The sequence below is a fragment of the Eptesicus fuscus genome, chromosome 10, assembly GCF_027574615.1.
Source record: "Eptesicus fuscus isolate TK198812 chromosome 10, DD_ASM_mEF_20220401, whole genome shotgun sequence".
NCBI lineage: Eukaryota > Metazoa > Chordata > Mammalia > Chiroptera > Vespertilionidae > Eptesicus > Eptesicus fuscus.
Window position 1 is genome coordinate 93,988,685 of NC_072482.1, and position 25,094 is coordinate 94,013,778.

The window sequence follows — 25,094 nt, forward strand, 5'->3', positions numbered from 1 at the left end:
TTGTCACTGTTTGCTGGCTGCAATGTGAACTTTTTTTAAAATACATATTTTTACTGATTTCAGAGAGGAAGGGAGAGGGAGAGAGAGACATCAACAACGAGAGAGAATCATGGATCGGCTGCCTCCTGCATGCCCCACACTGGGGATCGAGCCCACAACCCAGGCATGTGCCCTGACCGGGAGTGGAAGCGTGACCCCCTGGTTCATAGGTCGTGGAATGTGAACTTCCTGAATGCGGAGACTGGGTCTTACTTACTTCGGGGCCTCCCTGCCCCGTGCCTGGCGGAGGGCAGGCTGATAAAACCGGGCTGTTGGACGGATGGGCTAACCCCGTGGCCGCACCGTGCTTGTCCGGATGCTCCGTTCCACTGGGCCCGGCAGGACTGCACACAGACCACGGAAATGCAGGGACTGGAGGACATGCTGGGTTTAGGGGGGCCCCCCACCCCACCCCTGCTGCCCGCATCGCTGTCAATCCCAGACACCGGCATGGCTCCCTGCGTGGGCCTTGCTGGAGGGAAAGAGGAAGGCAGGCAGCTGGGAACACGCCCGCGGCCTCCTTGCTTTGTCCCAGCTGTTGGGACGAAGGGCTGGACCCAGTGATGCTGGATTCGTGTTTGAGCCAGATTGACGGCCAGATCTCTGGGCGATGGGCCGGTTTGGGGTAAATGCATCTCTCCGTGGCTGGGGAGACTCTCCTTCAGAGTGGTGCTGGGGTGTCGGTGTCACTTAATTGTAGATTCTCTTTGCCACTCAATGTATTTTATTTTATGTGTTTAAATATGGGAGGTTATCCATCTTTAAATATAAAGATTTAAAGAAACAAAGGTTAGGAGTCACTGCTTAGAGAGAATGATCCCTTGGGCTCACTCACCGCTCACATGGCACACACCCTCCCCCCCCCCCATCCGCTATGGGTCACAAGGGCCTATAGTGTGGGTTCTGTGAGGCCGACAGAGGGAGTTCAGCTTCTCAGCAGTCGAAGGAAGTGTTATCACTAAGGACTTCATTCTGATAACAGAACGGCACAGTAGGAGGCGCATCGACTCCATGGGCTACACCTGCGTTTCCTCGCTGTGCCTCGGCCGGCGTCTGAGCCAGGCACGGCCTTCCTCCTGGCTGCGGGGAGGAACGGCCTGAGGTGCTGGCGCCCACGGTCACGGGTTCGGAACACACCAAAGTAGGAGCAGTGTAGGCAGAGCCTTTCGACGCGCATTCGCAGAAACTGGACCCCATCCGGCAGCTGGTGAAACCACTGAGGCCCACACGTCACCATGGGCTGAGGCCGTGGAGATGTCTCTGCAGACCCCCTAACTGGTTACTTTTTTGAATTCTGAAGCTAATTGTAAAAATAATAGCTGGCATCGAGGACGTTGCTCTGCTGATGTGTTTTCATTTAGGAGGATGTGTTAAACACAGACCTTCACATCTCTGATCGCTGAAGAGGCGGCAGTCAGACTAGAAAAAGTCAAGTTTGGGAGTTGGAGGCCTTTAGAAACCCAAGGCCAACTTAGTAAACTTTAAAATCTCCCGATGCCGCCAGGGCCGAGGCGAGGCTGCGGGGCTGCGGGGCTGCGGGCCGGGCGCCCTGACCCTTTTATTCTCTTCCCAGGCGCTGAGCCGCGGGCTGTCCGCCTCCTTCCTGGCCACCGGCAGAAGTTTGAAGGGACAGTTCGCCTCTGAGTCACTGACAGCCTCCCTGCTGCTAGCTCAACCCCTCAGAGTGGAGATCGCATCTGCTTCGCAGAAGTTATCTGTGTGCTGGGCCCGGCCCGCTCAGAGCCCGCTGGCAGGACCTCAGAAGACACGCTCTGGTCTCGGACGGGCGGGACCGGGTGAGAGCCCGGTGGCCGAGGAGGAGTGCGGACAGTTAAAGAGGGAGAAGCAGAGCCACGGCAGCGCGGGCGCCAGGGATCAGGAGCGGGAGCGCTTTCCAGAACGTGGGGCTGCTGGATGTGACAGGGAGCTGGCCGAGCAGTGAAACGCCACCCTGGTCCAAGAATCGACAGCGAAATGGCCCGAGAAGCCAGTCTGCACGCCCTGCCGGAGCCGGAGCGGGAGGCCATCCTCCGGGTGCTGCACCGGGACCGGGCGGTGCAGAGCATCGAGGAGGAGAGGGTCCGGTAGGCGTCCCTGGATGGGGGTCCTTGGGGCTGTGGCTTTTCCTGCTGGGAGCTGCCCCCGGGGAGCTTGGCATATGGCTCCTCGCTCGCCTGCATCCTCTGTCTGACAAGCGCCCCAAGGCGGGCGGTGGGCGGTGGGCGGCGGGCGGCGGGCGGTGGGTGGTGGGCAGTGGGCGGTGGGCGGGACACGGCGGCTGCTTTTGTTATTCACTTGGAATGGTGCCTTTTTGGGGGACACATCTGCCTACTTTGCAGGAATAACCCTAGGGAAGCTGGCAGGCTTCCAGCACCCCCCCCCCCCCCCGGGGCAAGCCCTCTGATGAAAGGTTTTCCTAAATTATTTTTCGTGGCCCCTGAAGGCACAAAGGAAGGAAGCAGCTTAGAAACAGCAAATTTACTGGAATCCATTCCTGTCTTTTCTTCTTTCTTTTCTTCTTCTATTGTTTTTCTTTTTCTTTTCTTTTTTTCTTTTTTTTTCTTCTCACTTTGGCTTCCGAGGAGGAGGAGTGAAACAGGAACCTGCTCGGCCTGTTCCCGGCCGGTTTGCCCACGGGGAGCGTCTTTCCTTTCCGCCTCCGTCTTTGCACAGCTGTTTGCCGTCAGGTCACAGCTAATGAAGCGGAGCTGGGGTGCTTCAGAGCCGCGTCCATCGTCAGCTGGCAAGCCCCACCTTCGAGTGGGGCTGGTCCGTCCACGGCTGTGGGCGTGAGGCCTAGGCGGGCAGTGACGGGCTGGGCGCGGGCCGGGCTGGCCCCCGGGTCTGCCAAGGAACACACACGCCCAGCGCACACCTGCGGACGCCGCGTGCTCGAGGGATGAGGGAGACTTCCTGGCCACCTGGAAGGAGCGGTGGTCTTGGTCCGTCCTCACCTGCCATCCCCAGACTCTCTAATGGACTCCCACTTCCTTCCAGTAAGAACTGTCGCAGGCTGAGCACAGGGGAGCCTTCGATGGGGGAAGACCTCTCCGTGGTTTAGTGGTTTAGAGCAGCGGTTGCCAACCTTTCGGACCTCACGGACCACCCGTGGGCGACCGCTGGTTTAGAGCATTGTTCTTTATCAACAAAGAGCGAGGACCCGGGGACCCCGATTCCGGGGAGAGCCTGAAGGGGGGTGTACGCTTGTTCCTGGAACTGGCTTCTCTCTTCTAAGAGCAGGTCACAGGACACTTCAGAAAGAGGGTCCTGGTGAAGGGCCCGTGGTTGGGTCCCACGAGATAGCCCTTTGCCCCAGGGCTGCTGCTGGGGGGCTTGGCCACCGGAAACCGAGTGTCGGAGCAGAGCATCAGTTAAGCCCTCTCACGGGCACTAAGGACAGTAGCCGGCAGGCAGGGGGATGGCACAGGGCTTCCGTGCCTGGCCCGTTAGACTGGATGTCATAGTCTGTGTTTCACTCTTCCTCCTCTCTCCCTGGCCTTGCCTATCACTTCAATGCCCTTTGGGCACCAAGGGGTGACCCAGACAATGCGCAGCTAACTCCTCCGTGCCAGGCCTCTAGCTCATGCTTTGCCCTTCACCCTCCCAGCAGCCCCGGGGTAAGGTTCTCCCGTCCCTGTTTCACAGCGGAGAACCCTCTGTGCCTTCTGATGGGCCACGGAGGGGCCCAGGGCGTGGGGGACAAGCCCCTGCTGGTGCGGGGAGGGGTCTGGCCTCTGCCGCCCACCCCGCGGGATCTGATTGAACTCTCCGGGCCGCAGGAAACTGAAGGCGCACCTGCAGCGCCTGCGCTGGAAAGGCGGGCAGAGCGCGGGCCGGGGGCCCCCGGAGAAGGCGTGCGCCCGCTGCCGGAGCGCGCTGGGGCTGCTGCTGAACCGGGGCGCCGTGTGCCAGGGCTGCAGCCACTGCGTGTGCTCCGCGTGCCGCGTGTTCCTGAGCAGCACCCGCCTCTGGAGGTGCACCGTGTGCTACGAGGGCAGGTGAGCATGCGGGCGTTCTGGGCGGTGGGGAGACCAGCCTCAAGTTCCGGGGCCGAATGTTTGCAGAGGGCCTACCCCGGGGCGAACTTCTGAGACTTGGAGGTCACTGAAATTCAAAATCATTGTATGGCCCTGGCGGGTGGCTCGGCTCATTGGAGTGCTGTCCCGTGCCCGGAACGGCTGTGGGTTCGAATCCCTGTCAGGGCACACACCGAGGTTACAGATTTGATCCCCAGTTGGGGCTCATAAGGAGGCAACCCATCCATGTTTCTCTCTCTCTCTCTCTCTCTCTCTCTCTCTCTCTCTCTCTCTCTCTCTCTCATCACTAAAAACATATCTTCCGGTGAGGATTAACAAAAAAAAAAAAAAAAAGAAAAGAAATGGGTATGCTTTCCATTGGTGATAGACTGAATCTAATTTATTTTAACCTTTTGGTGTTGTGAGGTTTTAAACCTTTTTTTAATCCTGGAATTGGTATTTTTGAACTATCCATTTTGAAAATGGTCAACAACATACTGGGTTTGGGCTCCCACTGTTCAAAGCAAGAATGGGCTGGTCGTGGGTCCTTGCACCCCAAGGGGGTGTGTTTCTGGTGGCGGGGGGCAGCGTGCACCGGCCGGCGCGGCCTGGGGAAGGGAGCGGGTCTCTGCGAACCAGGGCTGGAGGCATCGCTGCCGAGGGCGAGGGCCCGACAGCCCAGCCCTCGCTCAGTGTGAACGTGGCGGCCGATTCCCTCTCCCCTCACGCAGGAGGGCTGCTTGTTGGGCGCCCTGGCGTGAACCTCCCTAAATGCCCGGTCCCTTCGCACGGCCTGATGATTTCAGCCGCTCACCCAGAGAAAAGGGCAGCCGTCCTGTCCCACGCCCGTCCCACCCGATGTCCGATGTCCGTGGTCGGAGCGGCCCACCTTCCGTCTCCAGCACCGCCTCCTACCAGACTGCCTCCCCATCTCAGGCTTCCTGGGTTTGGGGGAGCCCAGCCCTGGGGCTTTCCTCGGCTTGAGAGGAAAAAGCAGAATCACCGAGCCGCCGGCCCACCTGTGCTCGCTCGTGCAGGTCTGGGCTCTCAGGGGGGTGACATTCAATCCAGAAATGTCTCGGAAGATGGAACGCTCTTCCTGTTTTATCAACCATATATATTTGGGGTCTAGTGATAAACATTGCGTGGGAAGGCATTACGTTCTTCAGCAACTTTCTCCTAATAGTGAACTAAGAGCAAAAAGTCGAAACGGGGGCGGGGGGGGGGGGGCGGCTGAGGCGGCCTCCCAGGCGCTGGCCGGGTGGAGATCTCTGCCCCGGCGTCGGGCCCTGGGTGTTGAAACTCTGCCCTCTAAGACACCCGGCGTGATTTCTATAACCCCAGCTTCCTTCTTCTGAAATAACGATGTTTCCAAAATACCTAAGGTAGTTGCACTGCCCTGTGTGAGCCGACACAGGTCCCGGACCGATTTCTAATATCCGTGCTCCCCTTTCTCCCTGCTCCTTTCTTCAAAACCCTCTGTTCTCGCTCCGGCCGGTCCACTCTGGGCTGCTGTCCTCTTTTTATTTTAATCCTCACCTGAGGCTGTGCTTTTCAGTAATTCTAGAGAGAGAGGACGGGAGAGGAAGAGAGAAAGAGAAGCATCGATGTGAGAGAGAAACATCGATCCGTTGCCACAACCTGCAACCCGGGTATGTGCCCTGACTGGGAATCAAACCCACAGCCCTTTGGTGCCCGGGAAGGCACTCTAACCACTGGGCCACGCCGGCCAGGGCATGGCCACACCGAGAGAAGGCCTGGGAAACCGTTAGAACGTTTACCTTCGTAACTGGACTGGGGCCTGGAGAGGGTTGGAGCCCCATCCGTCCCTCTGCCTGCTCCTTCCTCCGCCTGAGACCTGCTCCCCGGGAACCAGTGGGCACAGGACGAGGGACATCGCGGTTTAAAACCAAGAAAGGAGAAGCTCTGGGTGGCAGTTAAAAAGCAGCAGCAGCAGACCCAGCTCGCAGGTGCTGCAGCCGGTGCCGGCCTGGGCCAGGGTGTCCAAGCAGCGAGGGCTCTGCCTTCAGGGCAGTGTCCTCCGGGGACCCCAGGGCATCCCTGGTGGCAGCGCTGCTGGGAGAGGCGGGCTGGGAGAGGCGGGAGGAGGGACAGGGGGAGGGAGCGGAAACAGCCCGGGGGCGGCAAGGACTGCTCCCCACTGCGAGGGCGGGCGAAGCACTCCTTGGCACCGAATGTCTTACTTAAACCTTGAGGCGGTCGTCTGGGGCAGCCCCTGCTGTTATCCTGTCTTCCAGGCTCAGAGGCTTGGAGACCCCGGATAGTTGGCCTTAGGCCATGAGATCAGAAAGACTAGAACCTGGTCCCGGGTCCCACCCCCTCTCGCCCCCGCCCTCCTGTCTGCTGGGCGCTCCCCCGTGAGGGCAGGGCCTTCAGAGCCGCCCGGAGCGCTGGGCCCGGAGACATAGGGCTTTGCCGGAGGAAACCCAGGAGAAGGGGCTGTGGGGGCCGGCGGACTGGGAGGGGGAGATGGGAGGGGGAGATAAGGTAACGGCCACGTGGAAGTCCTTGTAGTGAAACCAGGCGTGAGGCGATGAGGCTGGTGGCGGTAGAGACGACAGACAGCCGGCCGGCCTGCTCAGTGGCTGAGCACCGACCTATGCACCAGGAGGTCATGGTTCGAGTCCCAGTCAGGGCACACGCCCGGGTTGCGGGCTCGATCCTCAGTGGGGGGTGCGCAGGAGGCAGCTGATCCATGATTCTCTCTTATCATTGATGTTTCTGTCTTTCCCTCTCTCTTCCTCTCTGAAATCAATAAAAACGTAAGAAAAGAGAGAGAATGTGGCAGGCAGTTCAGCCAAGCAGGAGGGGGGGGATTAGTTATGGGGGAGAAACGAGGGCTCCACACCCCCGTGGCCGGCAGGCTGCGACAGCCCAGGGCCTTGATTCGTGGGCCGGGCACTGCCCAGTCCTTGGCATCGCAATGTGGACACGGCGCGTGGGTCCTCCGATGGGCCACAGCGCCCGCCCCTCCCTGCGCCCACACCCAGGGCTCTCCCACTTCCCGTGGCTGCCGGGCCAAGTGTGTGAGCGGCCGCGGGTCCGAGGGCAGGATGCGCGGCAGCCTCAGGGCTCTGTCTCGGGCTCCCCCGGGGCTGGTCCCACCTGGTCCCTCAGGGTCCCAGGTGCCCACGTGGGGACCTTCACCCACTGCCCAACCCACACGTCTTTCCTGGCCCGGCCACGGCCTCCATCGTGCCGGGGGCTGTGACTGTCGCGCCCAGCAGGACCCGGCGGGGCTCCGTCTCCTGTCCGAGGTCAAGTGGAGGAGCGTTATCAATGCTTCGCACGAAGCGGTGGTGGCAGCCATAAAGCCGTTTCCTTATCTTCGTCTCCACGTTCTCGCTCCGCTCCCGGTTACCTAGGATTTAATCGCCGCCATCAGTCTGTCTTCCTGTGAGAGCGCTGAAATCAGATCGGCCGGGCTGGGGCGGGAGCCGCACTGACGCTTTGTAAGTAAAAGCCATCGCGGATGCAAGAAGGAGAAGGTTTTTGCGGGACGCACGCGGGACCGCGTTAGCTGGACTCGCAGCAGCTGGACAGGCTGGCGGAGCAGCTGGTGGGTCTCCGGTTCACAGTGAGCTCCTCCCGGGAGTCTGGCCGCGGGCCGGTCTGACGGGCCGGGCCGGAGGCTGCTGTGCCGTCAGGGCGCTGGGCGAGCGCAGGCCCCATGGAATGGCCGCGTTAGCCGCTCGAGGAGCCTGACCGCACAGAGCAGTTTGCACCTCGGCCCGTTGGGCGGTGCCACTCCAGGGACACACGCTGGCGTCTCTGGGGCAGGAGCAGGGACAGCGGCGCCTCCTTCACTGTGACTAACCTGGGTGCCAGTGCACGCGCTCCGGCAGGCCGTGCGGCTCCCTGCCTGCGGCCAGGGCCGGGTCAGACCGGCTCGGGGCCGTCCGTCCGTCCGTCCGTCCGTGGTGCCGGGGAGCGTCTGTGTGCTGCAGTTTGCAGAGCGCTTTCAGCAGCTGCTCCGCATGGGCTCAGGCAGTGACGGCAGCAGCAGAGCTCGGGGCGCGGACGTGGAGGGGGGCCCCCCAGGAGCTGATTGGGGGCGTCTGCGCACCGGCGCTCGCTGGTCATGACGACAGTGACCCGAATGCAGTTAGTGGACAGGCAGACCCCGAAAGAACTCGGGCCCCGGCCCTCTGTCTGCTGCCCCTCTCCCCCCAGTTCTTACTTAACCCTTGTGTACTTACTGATGGACGTGGGAAGTTTTAAGGAAGCAAGGCATGGTTCTGTTCGGGAAGGTAACGGCTTAGCCCGCTGCTGCGCTCAGAAACGGTTCGGAGGAGCTTCGTGGACACATCCTGGGCAGCCGTCGGGGTGAAAGAGGAACCCCCCTTCGGCTCCTGGGACTGGCTTCCCCTGCGCCCCGGCGAGGACAGAGGCGCGAGGGCTGCTCACCTGTCTCAGGCCACAGCAGCAGCATTGATAAGCCTCCCCTGGAGAGCCATCGTGTCCGTAGAGCGCCTGAAAGGGTCGCAGGAGAGCTGCTTTCAGTGCGCGCCGCACAGAAGAGAGCCGGCCGCGCGTCCAGCGTTCGCGTTTCTTCCGGGAGCGAGGAGTGGGCGAGTGTGGGCACATGGTGTCACGGTGTGAGCCACGCCGGCTTCTGTGCGTTTGCCTCTTCACATCCTCAAATGTGTGATCAGCTCTGCCCTTTCGGGCTCTGTGAGGTGGAAGGTGGTTCCTCCAGAAATTTGGAAACTGTCCGAGTTCAACACACCTGGGGCGTGAGTTCCCGGCAGTCAGCACATCAGCGGCTCCCCGTGCGCACCCCCCCCCCCCCCCCCCCCCCCCCCCCCCCCGTGCGGCCCAGACTGGAGCAGCTGCAGGCCAGCCGGCGGAGCCGCTCCCCGGGCTCAGGTGGTCCGCGAGGCCCAGGCCCCCGAGTGGCCATCGAAGCACAGTGACCCCACGTCCGGACCGCAGGGCCCCCAGGGCCTTCTCTGTGGGCTCTGGTCAATGTGTGGTAACTCAGGGTCACCCTGAGCGAGGGAGTGACCTCTGGGTGATCCGCCTCCCGGCAAAGAGGCCGCATTGAATGCTTTTCCTAGTGTATCCTCATGCTGTTGCTTCCCGCCATAAACGGGATACATTCTCTCCTCTCCTCCCCTCCCCTCCCCTCCCCTCCCCTCCCCTCCCCTCCCCTCCCCTCCCCTCCCCTCCCCTCCCCTCTCCTCTCCTCTCCTCTCCTCTCCTTCTTTCCTTCTTCCCTTCTTTAACCCCTCCCTCCCTCCCTCTCTTCCTTCCTCTCTCCCTTCCTTCCTTCCTTCCTTCCTTCCTCACCCAAGGATATTTTCCCCATTGATTTTGAGAGAGAGTGGAAGGGAGGGAAGGAGATGGGGGGGGAATATCGATATGAGAGAGACACAGATTGGTTGCCTCTCACCTGCGCCCCAACGGGGGACCAGGGATCGAGCCTGCAACCCAGGCACGTGCCCTTGACCAGGAATCAAACCTGTGACCCTTCAGTGTGCAGGCCAGTGTTCTAACCACCAAACAGGGCTGGCCAGGGCTCTTGGATTTTTTAAAATTAATTATTTGGGGCAACGTTGGTCAATACATTATATAAATTTCAGGTGTGCAACTTTATAATACATCTGTATACTCGATCAAACTGATTATTTTGCTGGCAATTTTGTTTCCCTTGTACACTTATTCAGAAAACACAAGTGCTTACCGTGTGTTAGGCCCGGGCATAGGTGGAGGTGTACGCGTTACATGTACATATGACATAGAAGGTAAAACACGCCCAAGCAGGGACTCCCCGCCCTGCTGCCACCTGGTCACACGCTGAGCCCTCTGGGAGCTGCAGAGGGAGGGGCTGGGCCGCAGGTTGAACCCCGAGGTCCCTGGGAAGACTAACACTGCGTGATGCCCCCCCGCCCCCCCCGCCCCGTGAGGGCCCCACTTCCCCAGCCGGCGCTCCTTTCTGCTTGCTTTTCAGAAACGTGAGGATCAAAACCGGAGAATGGTTCTTTGAGGAACGGGCCAAGAAATTTCCAACGGAAGGTAAATGCTCTCAAAATCTTCACTAAGTTAAAAATGATAAATTCCTCGTTTTAAAATATTCGGTGTAAAGCTATTGAATAGAAACAGCTTCACAGGGCGAGGTGACATCATCACCCGTCCTCCTGGTGCTCCTGCTCGCGGTTTCCTGCCCCTGCCCCCCGCCCCCCGCCCCCCCCGCCCCCCGTGCCCACCTTGGATGGCGGGGTTTGCCTCTCTACCCCACGTCCCCAAGTCTCCCTGACGCCCAGCTCCCGGGAGCCAGGTCTCCCTCCTGCGTGCGTGTCCCCCGAATCGCTGGACGCGCCTTCCGTCGGGTCCATGTGTGTGCGCTCTCCTCGCTCCCTCCACACGCAGGACCTGCGCTTTGAAGTCCCGTTAGCCCCTCGCACCCGAGCACACAGCCCCGTTCAGGAAACAAAACCTCGATTGACGTGATTGCGTGAATAACCAAAGACCCTGCGTGTGGGTGGGGGTAGAACCGAGCGGACGCCGATGGTTATGAAGCCGCCGGCCACGGCCATGGGGTGGGAGGGGTACTTGGTCTGTCTTATGGACCAGGCGTGGCTCCTAAAGGGGTCGCAAAGTGGACGTGAGGTGTGAGCAGGAGCTGGGACCCAAACCCGTGTGAGAACTGGCAGTGCCCTGGTCACGGAGGTGCCGGGCCGGGGGAGGCGGCGGGCAGACAAGAGCGCCTACAGGGTGGGCCGCGGCCCGGGCATCACCCGTGCGCAGGGCTGAGCGGTGGGCGCCCCCTGCGCTGTCACCGCCGAGCCCGACTGACCCAGCGGGAGCGGGGTTGCTGGAAACACTTTTTCTTTTTTTCCTGGAAAAGTGATGGTTTGAGGGAGAGAAATAAGCTCTTTAGCAGCCACCGCAGTGCGTGGTCAGGCGAAGGCCGGTCCGATAAGGCCCCGCGCACGGCTTGTTTCGTCTGCGTGACGGTCTCCCCGGGTTCCATTCCCGACTCTTCTCATCAAGACCACAGGACGTTTCTGCGGGAGTTAGAAACCGGGGGAAGTACAGCTCTAATGGGATCCGAGCGGCCGGCCCCGCAAGTGTCTGAGTCCCTCCAGCCCAGGGGTTCTCGGCCCTTTTCCGCTGCTGTCCTCTCTCCTGGCCCCAAGCAGCCTGCTCGGCACTTTTCCTTTAACTGCTCCCCGCCCAGGAACGTGCGCCCCCAGATGTACTGCAGGCCTGTTTCTGGGCGGAGGCCGGGCGGCTGCGGTGTTTCCTCCTCAAGTTCCCGCTGTGGACTCGGGCTCTCACCCCCCCCACCACCCCCCTCCCGGCCCCCAGCAGAACCCGCAGCGCAGTGGCAGCGGGAAAGCTGGCATCGCGCACGCAGCGTCTCATGCTCTTGTTGTGAAGGCGTGGGCGCGGCCCTCTTAGCCCCGCATCCTAAGCAGCGGCAGAAAGCAAGGTGATGGTTTACACCACGAAGGGTGTCAGACCCTCGAACCCGGGCTTCCTTCTGTGCGTTCTTGTCTTTTGCCGGAAGCACGTGGTGGCTTAGATAGCATTATTATTTCATGCGGTCTGTCTTCAGCGGAAGGCTGGCCTGGGCTGCAGGGGCGGCTTCCTTGGGGCTCAGGCACACACCTGCCCATCAGTGCTGCTGGCAGGCGCCGGGCTCCTCCCGCCTGGACCCCGCCACAGGGTTGCGAACCCCCTCAGCCAGGCGCTGGCTTCCAGCTGATGATCCTAGAGAGACGAAGACTATGGAGGGTTCTCTCTTTTCCGCGTCCAGCACGGCTAGAGAGCGGTCCGGTTCCTGAGTAGGGGCTGCTAGGGATTGAGAAAATGAAAGAAAGAGACAGACACAGATGGAAGGAAAAGCTGGGGCCGGGTGGGACCACTGCCCTCTGACAGAGAGACAGTGACCCAGAGCTGATACAGCGTATTGATTTTATACCCCAAATACCAGGAAGTTTTACTAAAAGTCAAGACAAAGGAGATTATGTGCATCCTAGGGTGGGCCTGAGTCCTATTAGTTCCTGGTGCTTGGCTGGATTTAAATAACAAAACCCACCCCCTGGCACCTGAGCTGAAGGTCAAGCTGACAACACTCCTGCCTCTGGCAAAGCGTGTTTCCAGGATGTGGCTTTGCCGACGCCCCTGGATTCAGCTGACAGTAATTAAAGAAATGCCCATGTGCCTTCCCAGGTGCTCTCTACAGAAGACAGAGCACCGAGGTACCTTAAGAATGATTATTGTGGTAGAACACATGTAACATTAAACTCACCATTTTAACCATGGTTAGGTGTACGGTTCAGTGACATTAAGTGCAATCACACTGTTGTGTGACCATCACTGCCATCCATCTCCAGAACTTTCCATCCTCCCACACTGACACTCTTGTGCCCATTAAGCGGTAACTCCTGTCCCCCTGCCCCTCCCCAAAGCCCCTGGTCACCTCTCTCCTACTTTGTCTGTCTCTGTTGACATAGCTTGGCTTCAGAGCTTACCCCCTGTCATTTCTGCCCCAACCCAAGGTCACAGGTCAGCTCTCTGCAGGGTGGAGGCAAGAATCACCGCGTGTGACTATCTGCAGGTTTCCATCTTGCCTTATAATTTAATTTAGCATAAGCGTGTCCCCTGCTACTGAGACTTTTCCCAACATGTGTTGACGGCTGCATACAATACCTCGAGGGATGCGCTTCCACATATTCAGTCGGGCCCTCTGGTCAGTGAGCGGCCATGTTGGGACTTTCATGTCACAGATGACGCTGGGATGGACGCCGGCATCTCTGTCTGTGTCCCTCGGCGGCTTCTTAGAAGGATGACTGGTTGAAAGGCTGTGAGGCTTTGCCAAGTTCCGCTCTGGGCAGTGTGAGCTCGGGCACTGCCCTGGCAGGGCGTGTGAGCCACCCTCTTAAGTCCTTGAAACACGATTTCAAATTACATTTGTGATTTTGCTCTGAATGTAAAAGTCATATGGATTCATGTTAAAAATTGAAAAGTGAAGAAAAGCGTAACAAGTCACATTAAAAGTGCAGTGACTTCGCCCTGAGAATTATCGTTGGCATTTTGGTAGATACCCTCTCTGTTCGTTGGTGAATATATGCATCTACGTTTGTGAGTATGTATGTACATTTTTAGGAAAAAATGATGAATAGAGGAAACTTTATATGAGTCAAACCAATATGTCCATATAATTGGGATCAGATTATATATACAGACATATTCTGATATTTCTCCATGTAATATCATCATCACTATTCTTGGATAGCTAGGGAATTTCCAGTTTTGCTGTTACGTTTTTGGGAGGTTGTAATATTATTAAATAATAATAAAGTGCAGTGAACACCCCTGGACAGAGGTCTTCAGCACATCTCTGGAGAGTTCTGGAAACAGAAGGAAAGAAAGTGTTAGGAGCGCCACCTCGGAACACGTGCACCCCTGTCACCAGCAGGAATTACCCTTCAAAACGAACAAGGCTGCCAATACGGTGAAAGCACTCGGTACAGTCCCAGCTCCCCTGTCGTCTCAGGTGGATCATCTAACTGTCGCGATGCACGTTCCCACGCTCTGGCTCTCGGGAGATGTTCCTCAGATGTCGCGTCTCTTCGCCCTTTTCAGTCGTGTGTGTTGCCCCGCACACCTTTGTTTGTTGACATGCAGACGTTTTTTCTTGTTTGTGCTCAATTCTACCTTTTCCTGTAGACTTTCTTTCTTTGCTTTTATGCTTAGAGACTTCTTCCTTACCCCGTCATAGACACAATAGCCACGCTTATCTCCTAACGTTTATGAGTTCATTTACATGTAAGTCTTCACCAGGCAGCAGGGGCCTGATCTACTTTTCTTCTCCCGATCACCAGTTTTCCCAGTAGCATTTGCTATGTGGTGAGCCCCTTCCCCACTGGCTTATAACCCAGGGCCACTCATCGGCACAGCTGAGCCCTGAGCTCTAGGGCCCGGTGACGTGGATGCCACACGCATGCTGCCCACGCCGCCGGCAGCTCTCGGCGCTCTGTCCCAACCAGGTTTTCCGTTCTGGGAGGGCGGGAGCTATGCGCAGAGAGTACGTGAGTGGAAAAGTAAGGAACATCATAGAACAGGTGATGTTCTATGTGGTAGTTTCCATTGTCAGAATTAGCACCTGGAAGGCACCTAAAACTGAAAAGTTGGAGTTCTTTTCTTGTTTGGCATCCAGAAACCTAGAGCTACATTTAAAGTTCAGTTGCAGTAATCCCATCATCATGCCGGTACGCTTTTACTTACCTCTATTTTAATGATCTAATTGGACATGTGCCATTTACAATAACTGCTCCAAAAATGCCCTTGGAAGTAGGCAAGGTGTAAGTAATAGTCCAAAGAGGAAGAATCGATATGAATTGTGGCAGCTTGTTATGCTAACTCTCCAACCATTAAAAAGATTCAGAAACAGGAAAACTGAGCCCCAAATCCTTATTTTGCAGGGAGATGGTACATACGGCCTTTAAAATATTCTCCTTTCCTGCATTTCCTTTCTGATTGTAGACTGTTTTTCCCTCTAAGATTTTATACTTCAACATTGAGTGTTGTTTCTAAACAGTTCCTTACCTGCCGTCGGCTGGTTCCTCCGTGGTGCGTGAAGAGGGTGGGAACGTAGGCGCTGGCCTGCACCCTGGCATTGTCCCCTCCCCCCCCCACCGCCGGGCACCCGGCAATCTGTGCACAGGAGGTGTTTCCTGGGGCTTCTGGGACCCTGGTTCCGGGATCAGCTCTGAACTATTTTCACTTCAAAGTTGCTGACTCGGTGGGCCCAGGTGGGGCCCAGGAGTGTGCATTTCACAAGCTCCCAAGTAATTGTTCTCACCCACTGAGTCTGAGAGCCCCTGGGGAAGTCGCGGAGTTGATGCCGTTACGATGGTCATTTTCTAGATCACTGGAACCCGGGAACCTGACCGAGACCTTCCTTCTCATCCCTGGGTACTTGCTAAGCATATGGAGATAGCGCCCTCTCTTGGCTCCATGCTGTAAATGCGTATATTTTACAGCCAGGACATTTTTATTGCTTCATATTTGAGCTTAAAAGCAGAAAGGTGACAATATTGCCCCACCGGCGTGACTCAGTGGTTGATCGTCGCAATCTATGAACCAGGAGGTCACGGTTCGATTCCCAGTCAGGGCACATGCTTGGGTTGCAGGCTTTGATCCCCAGTAGGGGGCGTGCAGGAGGCAGCCCATCAATGATTCTCTCTCATCATTGATGTTTCTATCTCTCCCTCTCCCTTCCTCTCTGAAATCAATAAAAATATTTAAAAAAAAAAAAAAAAGGAACCACAAAGCTGGAGGACTCACACTTCTTGATTTCGAAGCTCATTGCGGAGCTGTAAGTCAACCAGCGTGGCTCTGGCAAAAAGACTTCTCTAGAAAGCAGTAGCGTAGAGCCCAGGAAAACTCGTGCTACACAAGCAAAGGATTTTCGGCAAAGGTGCCAACATCGTTCACTGGGGAGGGGCAGTCTTTTCAACAAACGCTGCTGGGAAGACTGTGTATCTCTAAGTAAAAAAAAAAAAAAAATGGAATTGGACCCTTTACCTACCACCATCTACAAAAAATTAACTAAAAAATGCACCAGAGACCTAAAACGATAAAACTCTTAGAAGAAAGCATAGGGAGAAAGATGACGCTGACTTTGAAAACTGTGTTTCTTTTTTTATCCATGACACCGAAGGCGCATAGAGAGCTGGGCCTTCATCGAAATGGAAAACTTTTGTGCCTCAAAGGACACTATCGACAAAGTAAAGAGGAACCCAGGGAATGGAAGGAAATATTACAAATCAGGTCTCTGACGAAGGACAGATAGCTAGCATCTTTAGGAGAGAGAACTCTTAAAACACACGTTCCGTTTCTAGAGAAAATCAGAAGCTGCTGAATAGCAGTTTATACCCTATTGTCAACAAACCCGGGCCAGTTACCGCCAATCTTGGGTACCTCTGTGGGGGGTCACACCCAGCCCTCAGAGATTCTTTTTTAAAATATATTTTATTGATTTTTTACAGAGAGGAAGGGAGAGGGATAGAGAGTCAGAAACATCGATGAGAGAGAAACATCAATCAGCTGCCTCCTGCACACCTCCCACTGGGGATGTGCCTGCAACCAAGGTACATGCCCTTGACCGGAACTGAACCCGGGACCCGTCAGTCCGCAGGCCGACGCTCTATCCACTGAGCCAAACCGGTTAGGGCCAGAGATCCTTATTCACAGGAAGCATCCAGAATCCCTGCTGATAGAGGAGAGGGAACTCAGTCAAAGGGAAACTTACTTTTCTCTCTTAGCGGAGCAGTGGCCGCAGGCGCGCGTGGAGAGACTTCCTGCCACAGGACTGTGCCTCTCCCTGTGTTTGCGCTGTGAGACGGCGTCAGCTGCGGGGTCACGGTTGTGCGTGTTAGCGCCTTTCGTCCTGGGGCAGTGTTTGGCCCCGTGCTATCTGAGCTCGAAACTTCCCTGGGGACTAAAATATACCTAAAAGGCTCTGGAATCCCAGTCTGAACCATTTATGACAGGATACCATGATTCTTTACTGGGTTTTAGGTCAAAATTTTTGAGAGATTTTCCACTTTGCATATGCGAGCCAAAGATTGATTCAAGACGTTATTGTCCTGAAGCTGTAATTGCCCCCCCCACCCCCCCGGTTTCATTCACCTGGTTCTGCACTTCAGAGGATACTCAAGCTGGTGTGGGGTCCCCCTCAGGACTGTCAGGTGTAGTTGGGCACTGCACCGGAAGCCAGAAGCCGGAGCAGGACTGGGCGGGGGGAGGGGGAGGGGACGTCCTTCTTCCAGCAGCCGTCTCTAGGGAACCTGGAGGAGCATCCTTTTCTGAGCATTTCCCTCCAGTAGGTGATTTCTTTTAATGCTAACGAAAAGTAAACATTTAGTGCTAATTTTTAAGGAAATGGTATGTAAGGAACAACTGAGGAATAGAAGAGAAAGGAACTGAAAATAAATGGCAAATCGGACAGAGCTACTGGGCAGGCTTCTGAAATTCAGCGCCAGGTTCTGATTCTGCAGGCGGGGCCCGGGGCTCTGCATTGCTGAGGAGCGCCCCCTGGTGCTGGGGAGAGCCCCGGCCCACACCGTGAGTAGCAGGGACACGGCAAACTAGGACCCGTCAGCCCAACCGGGCCTCCGCCTGGTGTCTAAACAGTTCCTTACCTGCCGTCGGCTGGTTCCTCCGTGGTGCGTGAAGAGGGTGGGAACGTAGGCGCTGGCCTGCACCCTGGCATTGTCCCCTCCCGCCCCCACCACCGGGCACCCGGCAATCTGTGCACAGGAGGTGTTTCCTGGGGCTTCTGGGACCCTGGTTCCGGGATCAGCTCTGAACTATTTTCACTTCAAAGTTGCTGACGCGGTGGGCCCAGGTGTGGCCCAGGAGTGTGCATTCCACAAGCTCCCAAGTAATTGTGAGCTAAAAATGGGTTTCACATTTTTAAATGGTCAAAAAGTCAAAAGAATATTTGTGACATAAAAAGTATATGAAACTCAGTTTCAATGTCCAGTTTTATCAGATCCCAGACACACCACTCTTTAATATTGTCCATGACTGCTGTCTCGGGGCAGTTAAGTACTTGGGGCAGAGACCCTACATGACAGGGACCCTAAAATGTTTACTAGTTGACCTTTACAGAAAGGGTGCACCATCCTAGCCGGGTTGCTCAGTGGTTAGAGCATCGGCCTGCGGATTGAAGGGTCTGGGGTTCGATACTGGTCAATGGTACATGCCTAGGTTGTGGGCTCGATTCCCCGTAGGGGGCGTGCAGGAGGCAGCCGATCAGTGATTCTCTCTCATCATTGATGTTTCTATCTCTCTTTCCCTCTCTCTTCCTCTCCGAAAATCAATGAAAATATTTTTAATATTAAAAAAAAGATTAAAAAAGAAAGGATGCACCCAACTCATAGGCCAAGGTTGCAGTAGCCAGCAGGGGGCAGCAGAGAGCTGTCTCCAGGCCAGTGTTGCCCTCAGGTTGGGTCATTAGAAATGTGGCGGCGGGAGAGGAAGCTGCGATATGGGCCTGCGGTAGAAACGCCTGGGCAATTAGCCCGAGATGAAGTGGGGTAGGTAGGAGTGAGTAGGCAAGGCCCAGGGCAAGTAGGGCAGTGAGAAGCGATTCTGTTGCTGGAGCAGAAAGACAAGGCCTGCAGGGTGCGGGGAAGCCGGCAGAGGCGAGGCCAGGCGGTGCAGAGGCCCAGGAATGCTGTGCAGGGCTTGGACCTTAGGAGGAGGCAGTAGGGAGCCACTGAGGGGCTTTGGGTGGTAGAGTGATAGCAGCGCATGGGGGGGGGATAGACTGTAACTGGTGGCTGTGCCCCTGGGACGCCGTTGCAACGAACAATCCAGGGTCCCGAGGATGAGGCAGAGCAGCCGCCGTGCAGGTGACACAGCCCTACCGACCGCGGGAGGCTCCATGCGCACCGCCTGGGGTTCCGGGCTTGGCCGGCCCGGCCGGGAGCCACGTGCTGTTTTCTCTTCCTCTTGCCCATTTCTCCCTGCTGATCCAGCCTCCGTGACGCCGCTGGGCGGCTGTGTTTTCGCTCCTGGCCGGGACCTGTCCTCTCGGTGGCTCCCGCGGACTTCTATCGTAGGGAGTGTGTCTCCCTGGAGGAGGGGCGCAGACTTCTTTTAGGATCAGCACCATGAACCCCGGAAAATGTGCGCGGGCAGGTGGCTCCGCATCTGAGATGCTGGCAGGCCTGTGCCACCCTGAGGCCCGCCCAGTGGAGGACCCTGACCAGGCTGCACAGTTCAGGATCGGCTAGGGGTCAGGGGGCAGCTGACTGAATGTCAGACGCTGTCTGCCCCCTCCCAAAGGCCTCCCTGCCCATCCTGCTTCTCTCACCACCTGCCCTTCCTCCCGTCTCGCGGAGAGGATTTGAATACGTGCCATGCTTTGGAGTCAAACCTCCCGAACGCTCAAGACGGGAGCTAGATGGACTCCTGGACGGCAGGCCGGTGGCTCTGGCTGGTGTCGGGCAGCGTGGACCCTCGGGGCTGTGCCCTGAGCAGGGACGCTGCCTTCGGCCACCCCTCCCCCCACGCCCTGGGCCAGGAAACAGTGTTCACAGAACTCTGACCACACGGTGCTCTATTTTGGGGTCTTAATACATCACAAATCCCCTTTCCTGGAAACAAAAGGAGCTCTGTGTTGGATGCTGTCTTGTTTAGGAAATTATTAGCCTCTATAGCTAGAAATAAGGAGATTGCATTTTTTAAAAGATTACTTTAAGCTCCATAACAAGGAACATTTAAAGGGAACATAGTCATTCAATTATAAAATATTTCCAAAGAACAAATAGAAGCTTGGAAGCCTGAACTATTTTTCAAATTCTCCAGATTTAGAAAATCAAATCCAATATCAACTTTTAATAAAAGCAGCCATTCCCAGCAATTATGGTCTCTTTGTGTGCATGTGTACATGTGTGCACGTGTGTGTGTATGTGTGTATGTGTGTGTGTAACAATAGCTTTACTGGAATATATGTTATATAGCATAAATTTCACCTCTTTTAAGTGCGTAATCTAATGATTTTAAAGTAAATTTATAGTTATGCAGCCATCACCACAATGTAATTTTAGAGCATTGCTATCCCCCCAAATTTTACATTTTCATCGTAAGATGTGACATTAGAAAAATAGCCACTTTACTAGTATTACTTCTTGTGTTTGCGTCATCGGAGTTATACCCTTACTAACACTGACCTTTGCTGGCATCTCTCCCAGGCAGATGCGAGACCGCCGGAGCTAAGCTCTTGCAATCTTATCAGAGGCTGAGGTGAGTTTTGTAGACAGACGGCCGCCCGGGAACACAGACCCGCTGAGGAGCTGAGGGCGCTGAGGTCTCGGGCCTTTCAGAGGTCATGGCTTTGGAATGTAACTTTTTTTTTAATGATAAAGTACCTGGAAAAAATTCAGAGGTATTTCCAGATCCTTATGAAAAGCCTTCTAGATGCTAGCGTGGTGTTCTCCCCCTGAATGTTCTGTTCCGTTTCTTAAATTCTCCTGAAATGTCCTAAGGAAACAAAGTGTTGTTTTTGATGGCACATTCAATGAAATTCTAAACCGAGTCTTTGCTTTTATGAATCATTCATGTCTCCAACATCTTGGAATAAACATCGGTGGACGTGAATAATGGCCTGAGCGGGGTGAACTTCTTTTTAAATACATATATAAATACACACACACACACACACACATATTTTATTGATTTCAGAGAGGAAGGGAGGGGAAGAGATAGAAACATCAATGTTGAAAGAGAATTATTGATCAGCTGCCTCTTGCACGCCCCCGCGGGGGGATCGAGCCTGCAGCCCAGGCATGAGCCCTGACCAGGAATCAAACTGTGACCTCCTGGTTCATAGGTCGATACTCAACCACGGAGCCACACCAGCCGGGCAGATGTGAGCTTCTTTACACAAAATTCCGAACCGCGGCAGTTGGGAGGCTGGCAGTGCGCACACCTGGGTCCCCGGCACCCGCCGACGGTGGCCGGCCGCTCCCTCCAGAGCTCTGCTGTGGCCGTGACGAGATTCTCCCACCTCAGGCCTTTTTCACTTTCCACTCCCCCTTCCCCCCAATGCTGTCGCACAAGCTTCTGATTCTTCTCGTGGTGGAGTTTTACATCCACGACATTTCTGGTGCTTCTGCCCGTGTGGTCTCCGGAGGGAACATGCCAGGCCGCCCTACGTGGTCTGCACCTGCTGTTCCCACATTCAGATCCCGGACGCAATGCCCTGCGCCCAGCAGCACATCCAAGTGGGGACCTGCTAAAAGTGAGGAAGTTAAAAAACGCACAAAACCCCCCAAAGACAGAGCTTCCATTATAGGAGGAGGACGAACCTGTGTGCTTGTAAGCCTAGCGGGTGCTCATTGATAACCCGCTCTTATTCCTGTTTTTCCTCAGCAGCAACATTTCCGTGGTTCCGCCCACCCCACCTCCGCTCAGTGAAAGCTGGTGCAGCGGCAGCCCTGGCCGGGTAATGTGGCTCCCCGAGGAGGAGGAGAGTGGGGGACACAGGGAGAGAGGGGGGCTGGGAGGTTGGGTGGGGAACCCCAGGGCAGAGGGAGGCAGCTGTGGCTGGAGTGGTCATGAATGAGGCCAATAATGGAGGGCCAACTGGGGGTCAGGGAGTGCTTGGCTCTGCCCAGTGTCTGTGCCACCACCAGGCTTTGGGGACCCTGGAGCATCTGTATTAACAACCGGCTCATCTGCTTCTACCCCATGCCCTCGCCTGCACCCCACGCCCTCTCCTGCACCCCACGTCCTCACCTTCACCCCACGTCCTCTCCTGCACCCCACGTCCTCTCCTGCACCCCACGCCCTCGCCTGCACCCCACGCCCTCTCCTGCACCCCATGTCCTCACCTTCACCCCACTTCCTCTCCTGCACCCCACATCCTCTCCTGCACTCCACGTCCTCGCCTGCACCCCACGTCCTCGCCTGCACTCCTGTCCCCATCTCTTTCCTTTTGTCTTTTCGTGGCCTCTCTCCCCTCTGTCCAGTGGATGTGGGGTCTGCGGAGGCTCAGTGTGTCTGAGGGTCTCCGGGGTCTAAGGGGAGATGCAGGTTGAGTCACAGGAATGGGAGAGTGGGTGCCTCTAGAAATGTGTGTGTGTGTGTGTGTGTGTGTGTGTGTGTGTGTGTCTTCTGATTGTTTGCAGGTGCTAATGTAGACCAGGGCCCTTTCTGTCCAGAGAAATTAACCCTGTGATTTTGGGGGAGCTCCCTGGGTTCCCCCCTGAAAGGTGGAAATAATGATACTCATCTCACTTGCCTCCATGACTGATGTGAGAAATGAACAAAACCACGCCTGTGCTCATACTTGGAAACTAACGTGCCATGGAGATGTATGGTCTTAATTATTTTCATTATTATTATCCTGTGGATGCAAGGGAGTAACTATATCTATATATAGAAGGATACACACATTTGGGGGAGAGAAAATATACACATTTTTTTCTTTTATTTCAAACCGAGATGCTGGAATGACCTTCAAAATCCTGCTCTACTTTCTCCTTGAGATTTTAAATTCTCCAAAGCTCTTTGAACAGCACTGTGCTCAGGACATATTTACTGGGTGGATGGGTGGATGGATGGAAGAATGGATGCATGGACGGATGCATGGATGCATGGACGGATGGATGCATGGACAGATGGATGCATGCATGCATGGGTGGATGGATGGATGATGGGTGGATGGATAGATGGATGCATAGATGTATGGATGGATGGATGCATGCATGAATGGATGGATGGATGCATGGACGGATGGATGCATGAATGGATGGATGGATAGATGGGTGCATGCATGGATGGATGGATGAATGGATGGATGGATGGGTGGATGGATGGATGGATGGATGGATGGATGGATGGATATATGCATGAATGGATAGATGGATGCCTGAACAGATGCATGGATGTATGGATGCATAGATGGACAGATGGATGCATGGATGGATGGATGGATGGATGGATGAACAGATGGCTGGACAGATGGATGCATGGATGGATGCATGGACAGATGGATGAATGAGATTTGCAGAGGGAAGTGATCTCTTTTCTGTTGTTTTCTCTTCCTTTTTCTTCCCTCTTTAGTTTTTGGAGGCAGAACTAACCCGTGGCTTCAGGCTGGTCACCTTGTGCCTGCTCCACTGTCAACCCCTGTGACACATGCGTTCTGCCCGGGTTGGCAACCCTCTGTGTGGAGTGGGGATGAGGTGAAAGGAGCAGGTTACTTGGGTACAATCTTTAAGCCAATGAAATGTCAGGCATTGTTTCGTAGAGGTCATTGTTACCTTGTCTACAACCCCTCGATAAAGTTCCTTCCTTTAATGTGGTGTCAAAACTCAGAGAGAAGCTGAGTAAAGAGGATACCTGTCCCTCAGGAGGACAGTGCCCTCTCCGCTCCCGCACGCACCGAGCACACACACCTGCATGCACCAGCCACCCACTCCCACACCCACCGAGCACCCACACCCACCGAGCACCACAGCACACACCTGCCGGCGTTTGGGGGTGGCAGCCGGGAGGCTGCTGGGCCCCGCACAGGTCTTCAAACATAACTCACTCTCCTCTGTCTCTGTTTTAGTTGCAGGAACTTGGTCAGTGTAGAGGATTTAATAAGTCGGTGGAAAATTTGTTCCTGTCTGTTACCACCCACATGAAAAGTAAGTGGATGCCTCTTCCGTGTTCTCCCAGCACGACCTGCGCCGCCAAGCCCCAGGCCGAGGCTGGACAGGCCCCTCTCTCTGCCTCTGGCTTCTGGGGAAAGCCAGGCCCCTGGTCCTGCACCCTGCACCCCCAGAGCAGGCCTCTGGGTCCTTGGGAAGGGGACCCTCCGGTTTGCCAGAGGCTCCCCTTCTCCCATCCTGTGCAGACCTGCCCCAGCAGCACCCGGGGCGGGAGCTCGAAGCCATCTGGTCCTCAGCCCAGTTCCTGCCCAGGACCCGCAGGAGAAGGGGAGGGTCCGGTCACCCAGAACGGCCTCTCAGGGGGCGGGGCCCTGACCTGCCTGTGCCCGCAGGGCTTGCTGGGCTCCTTTCTCCTGGGTAAACTGATGTTCTCAGTTAGCAGTGATCATGCTCCCTGCAAGGAGCCCAGCCTGCTGCTTAGAAGTTTTGTTCTTTCAATGTTTTTTCTGCTCAGATATTTCTTCCTGTTTATCTTAAAATAAATCCCAGAGCAGGCCGGGTCTCGGCTTCCCGAGCTGCCTGGAGCGGGCCAGGCGTCTGGAGGGGCTCCTGGGGCTGGGTCTCCGAGTCCCTTCTCTCACTGCTGCCTGGCCCCGCCCCTCGCCCCTCTCTGCGGCGCCATGTGCTGGTCTCCGCGTGGTACCTGGCCCGCGACAAGCGTATCGTTTAATTTTAATCATTTTTCTGTATTTCCCACGAGCCCTTCTGAGCTGTGGCCCAAAGACAATCAAGTAAAAGCCGCTTTCAGATCAGCACAGAGGTGACTGTCATGTGACAGTCTGTCCCCTAACAGAGCTTGGAGGTTTCAAAACACCCCTGTCAATCAGCCAGGCTCTGGGGCGCCAGCCGCGGCTCCTCTCCCGCTGACACGGACACAGCGGGCTTCTCTGCTTCCTTTTTATTTATTTATTTGTTTTTATTTTTATTGATTTCAGAATGAGGAAGGGAGAGGGAGAGAGAGATAGAAACACCGATGATGGAAGAGAATCATTGATCGGCTGCCTCTTGCACTGCACGCCCTCTACTGGGGATCGAGCCCCAAACCTGGGCAGGTGCTCTGACCAGGAATCAGACAGTGACCTCCTGGTTCACAGGTTGGTGCTCAACCACTGAGCCACACTGGCTGGGCTCTGCAGTCTTCTTAGATGCACAGCCTCTCCCCAAGTCCTGTGGCTTATGTGACCCCTCCCCCCACTGCCACTCTGGACTCCCCTCCGCGTTCACTCGGACCCTGCAGTCCCTCAGCCCAGCCTGCTGAGGCAGGGTCACGGCCACGCGGCCCTCCACGGGGGCCCACACATGGGCGCCTTGGGCGTGCTCACGCTCCACAGCCTGCTGATCATGGGTCACATGTTTGAGACTTGCCAGTTTAGTGCGCATGGTGGCCAGGTCATCGTTATAGGACTTGCCAGTTTAGTGCGCATGGTGGCCAGGTCATCGTTATAGGACTTGCCAGTTTAGTGCGCATGGTGGCCAGGTCATCGTTATAGGACTTGCCAGTTTAGTGCGCATGGTGGCCAGGTCATCGTTATAGGACTTGCCAGTTTAGTGCGCATGGTGGCCAGGTCATCGTTATAGGACAGCCCCTGGGGGGACTCAGGCAGGTCCAGTCTCTGCCCCGGGACATGGACTGAAACCCCCAACCCGCGCCCCCTCCCCCTGTCCAGGCGCTGCTGCTCACAGGACCCCTCCCCCTCCCCCGGAGGCAGGGACACAACACCCAGCTTCCTGAGCCCCTGGGGATGCCCGTACGCCAAGCCCCTTCCCTGTCCTTCCGCTGGGCCCACGGGCGGCCCAGGGCGCACACTGCCGCACCGGCTCTGGG

The 25,094-nt window shown here is 56.1% G+C and overlaps 1 protein-coding gene across 2 annotated transcripts in view; it reads left to right on the forward strand.

Moving 5' to 3' along the window:
* The first annotated feature begins 1,806 nt into the window (after positions 1-1,806).
* The window catches only part of SYTL3 (synaptotagmin like 3), a 43,376-nt gene continuing 20,088 nt past the window's right edge, over positions 1,807-25,094 (forward strand). Inside the window, exons 1-6 of one of the 2 annotated variants that reach the window (XM_054722599.1) lie at positions 1,807-2,123; positions 3,819-4,037; positions 10,030-10,094; positions 19,799-19,850; positions 20,982-21,051; positions 23,167-23,245. In XM_054722599.1, coding sequence (XP_054578574.1) covers positions 2,014-2,123; positions 3,819-4,037; positions 10,030-10,094; positions 19,799-19,850; positions 20,982-21,051; positions 23,167-23,245 — 595 coding nt within the window. In that variant the 5' untranslated portion in view covers positions 1,807-2,013. Of the gene's footprint in view, positions 2,124-3,818; positions 4,038-10,029; positions 10,095-19,798; positions 19,851-20,978; positions 21,052-23,166; positions 23,246-25,094 lie in introns of both variants that reach the window. The other variant, XM_054722600.1, reaches the window with a different exon arrangement.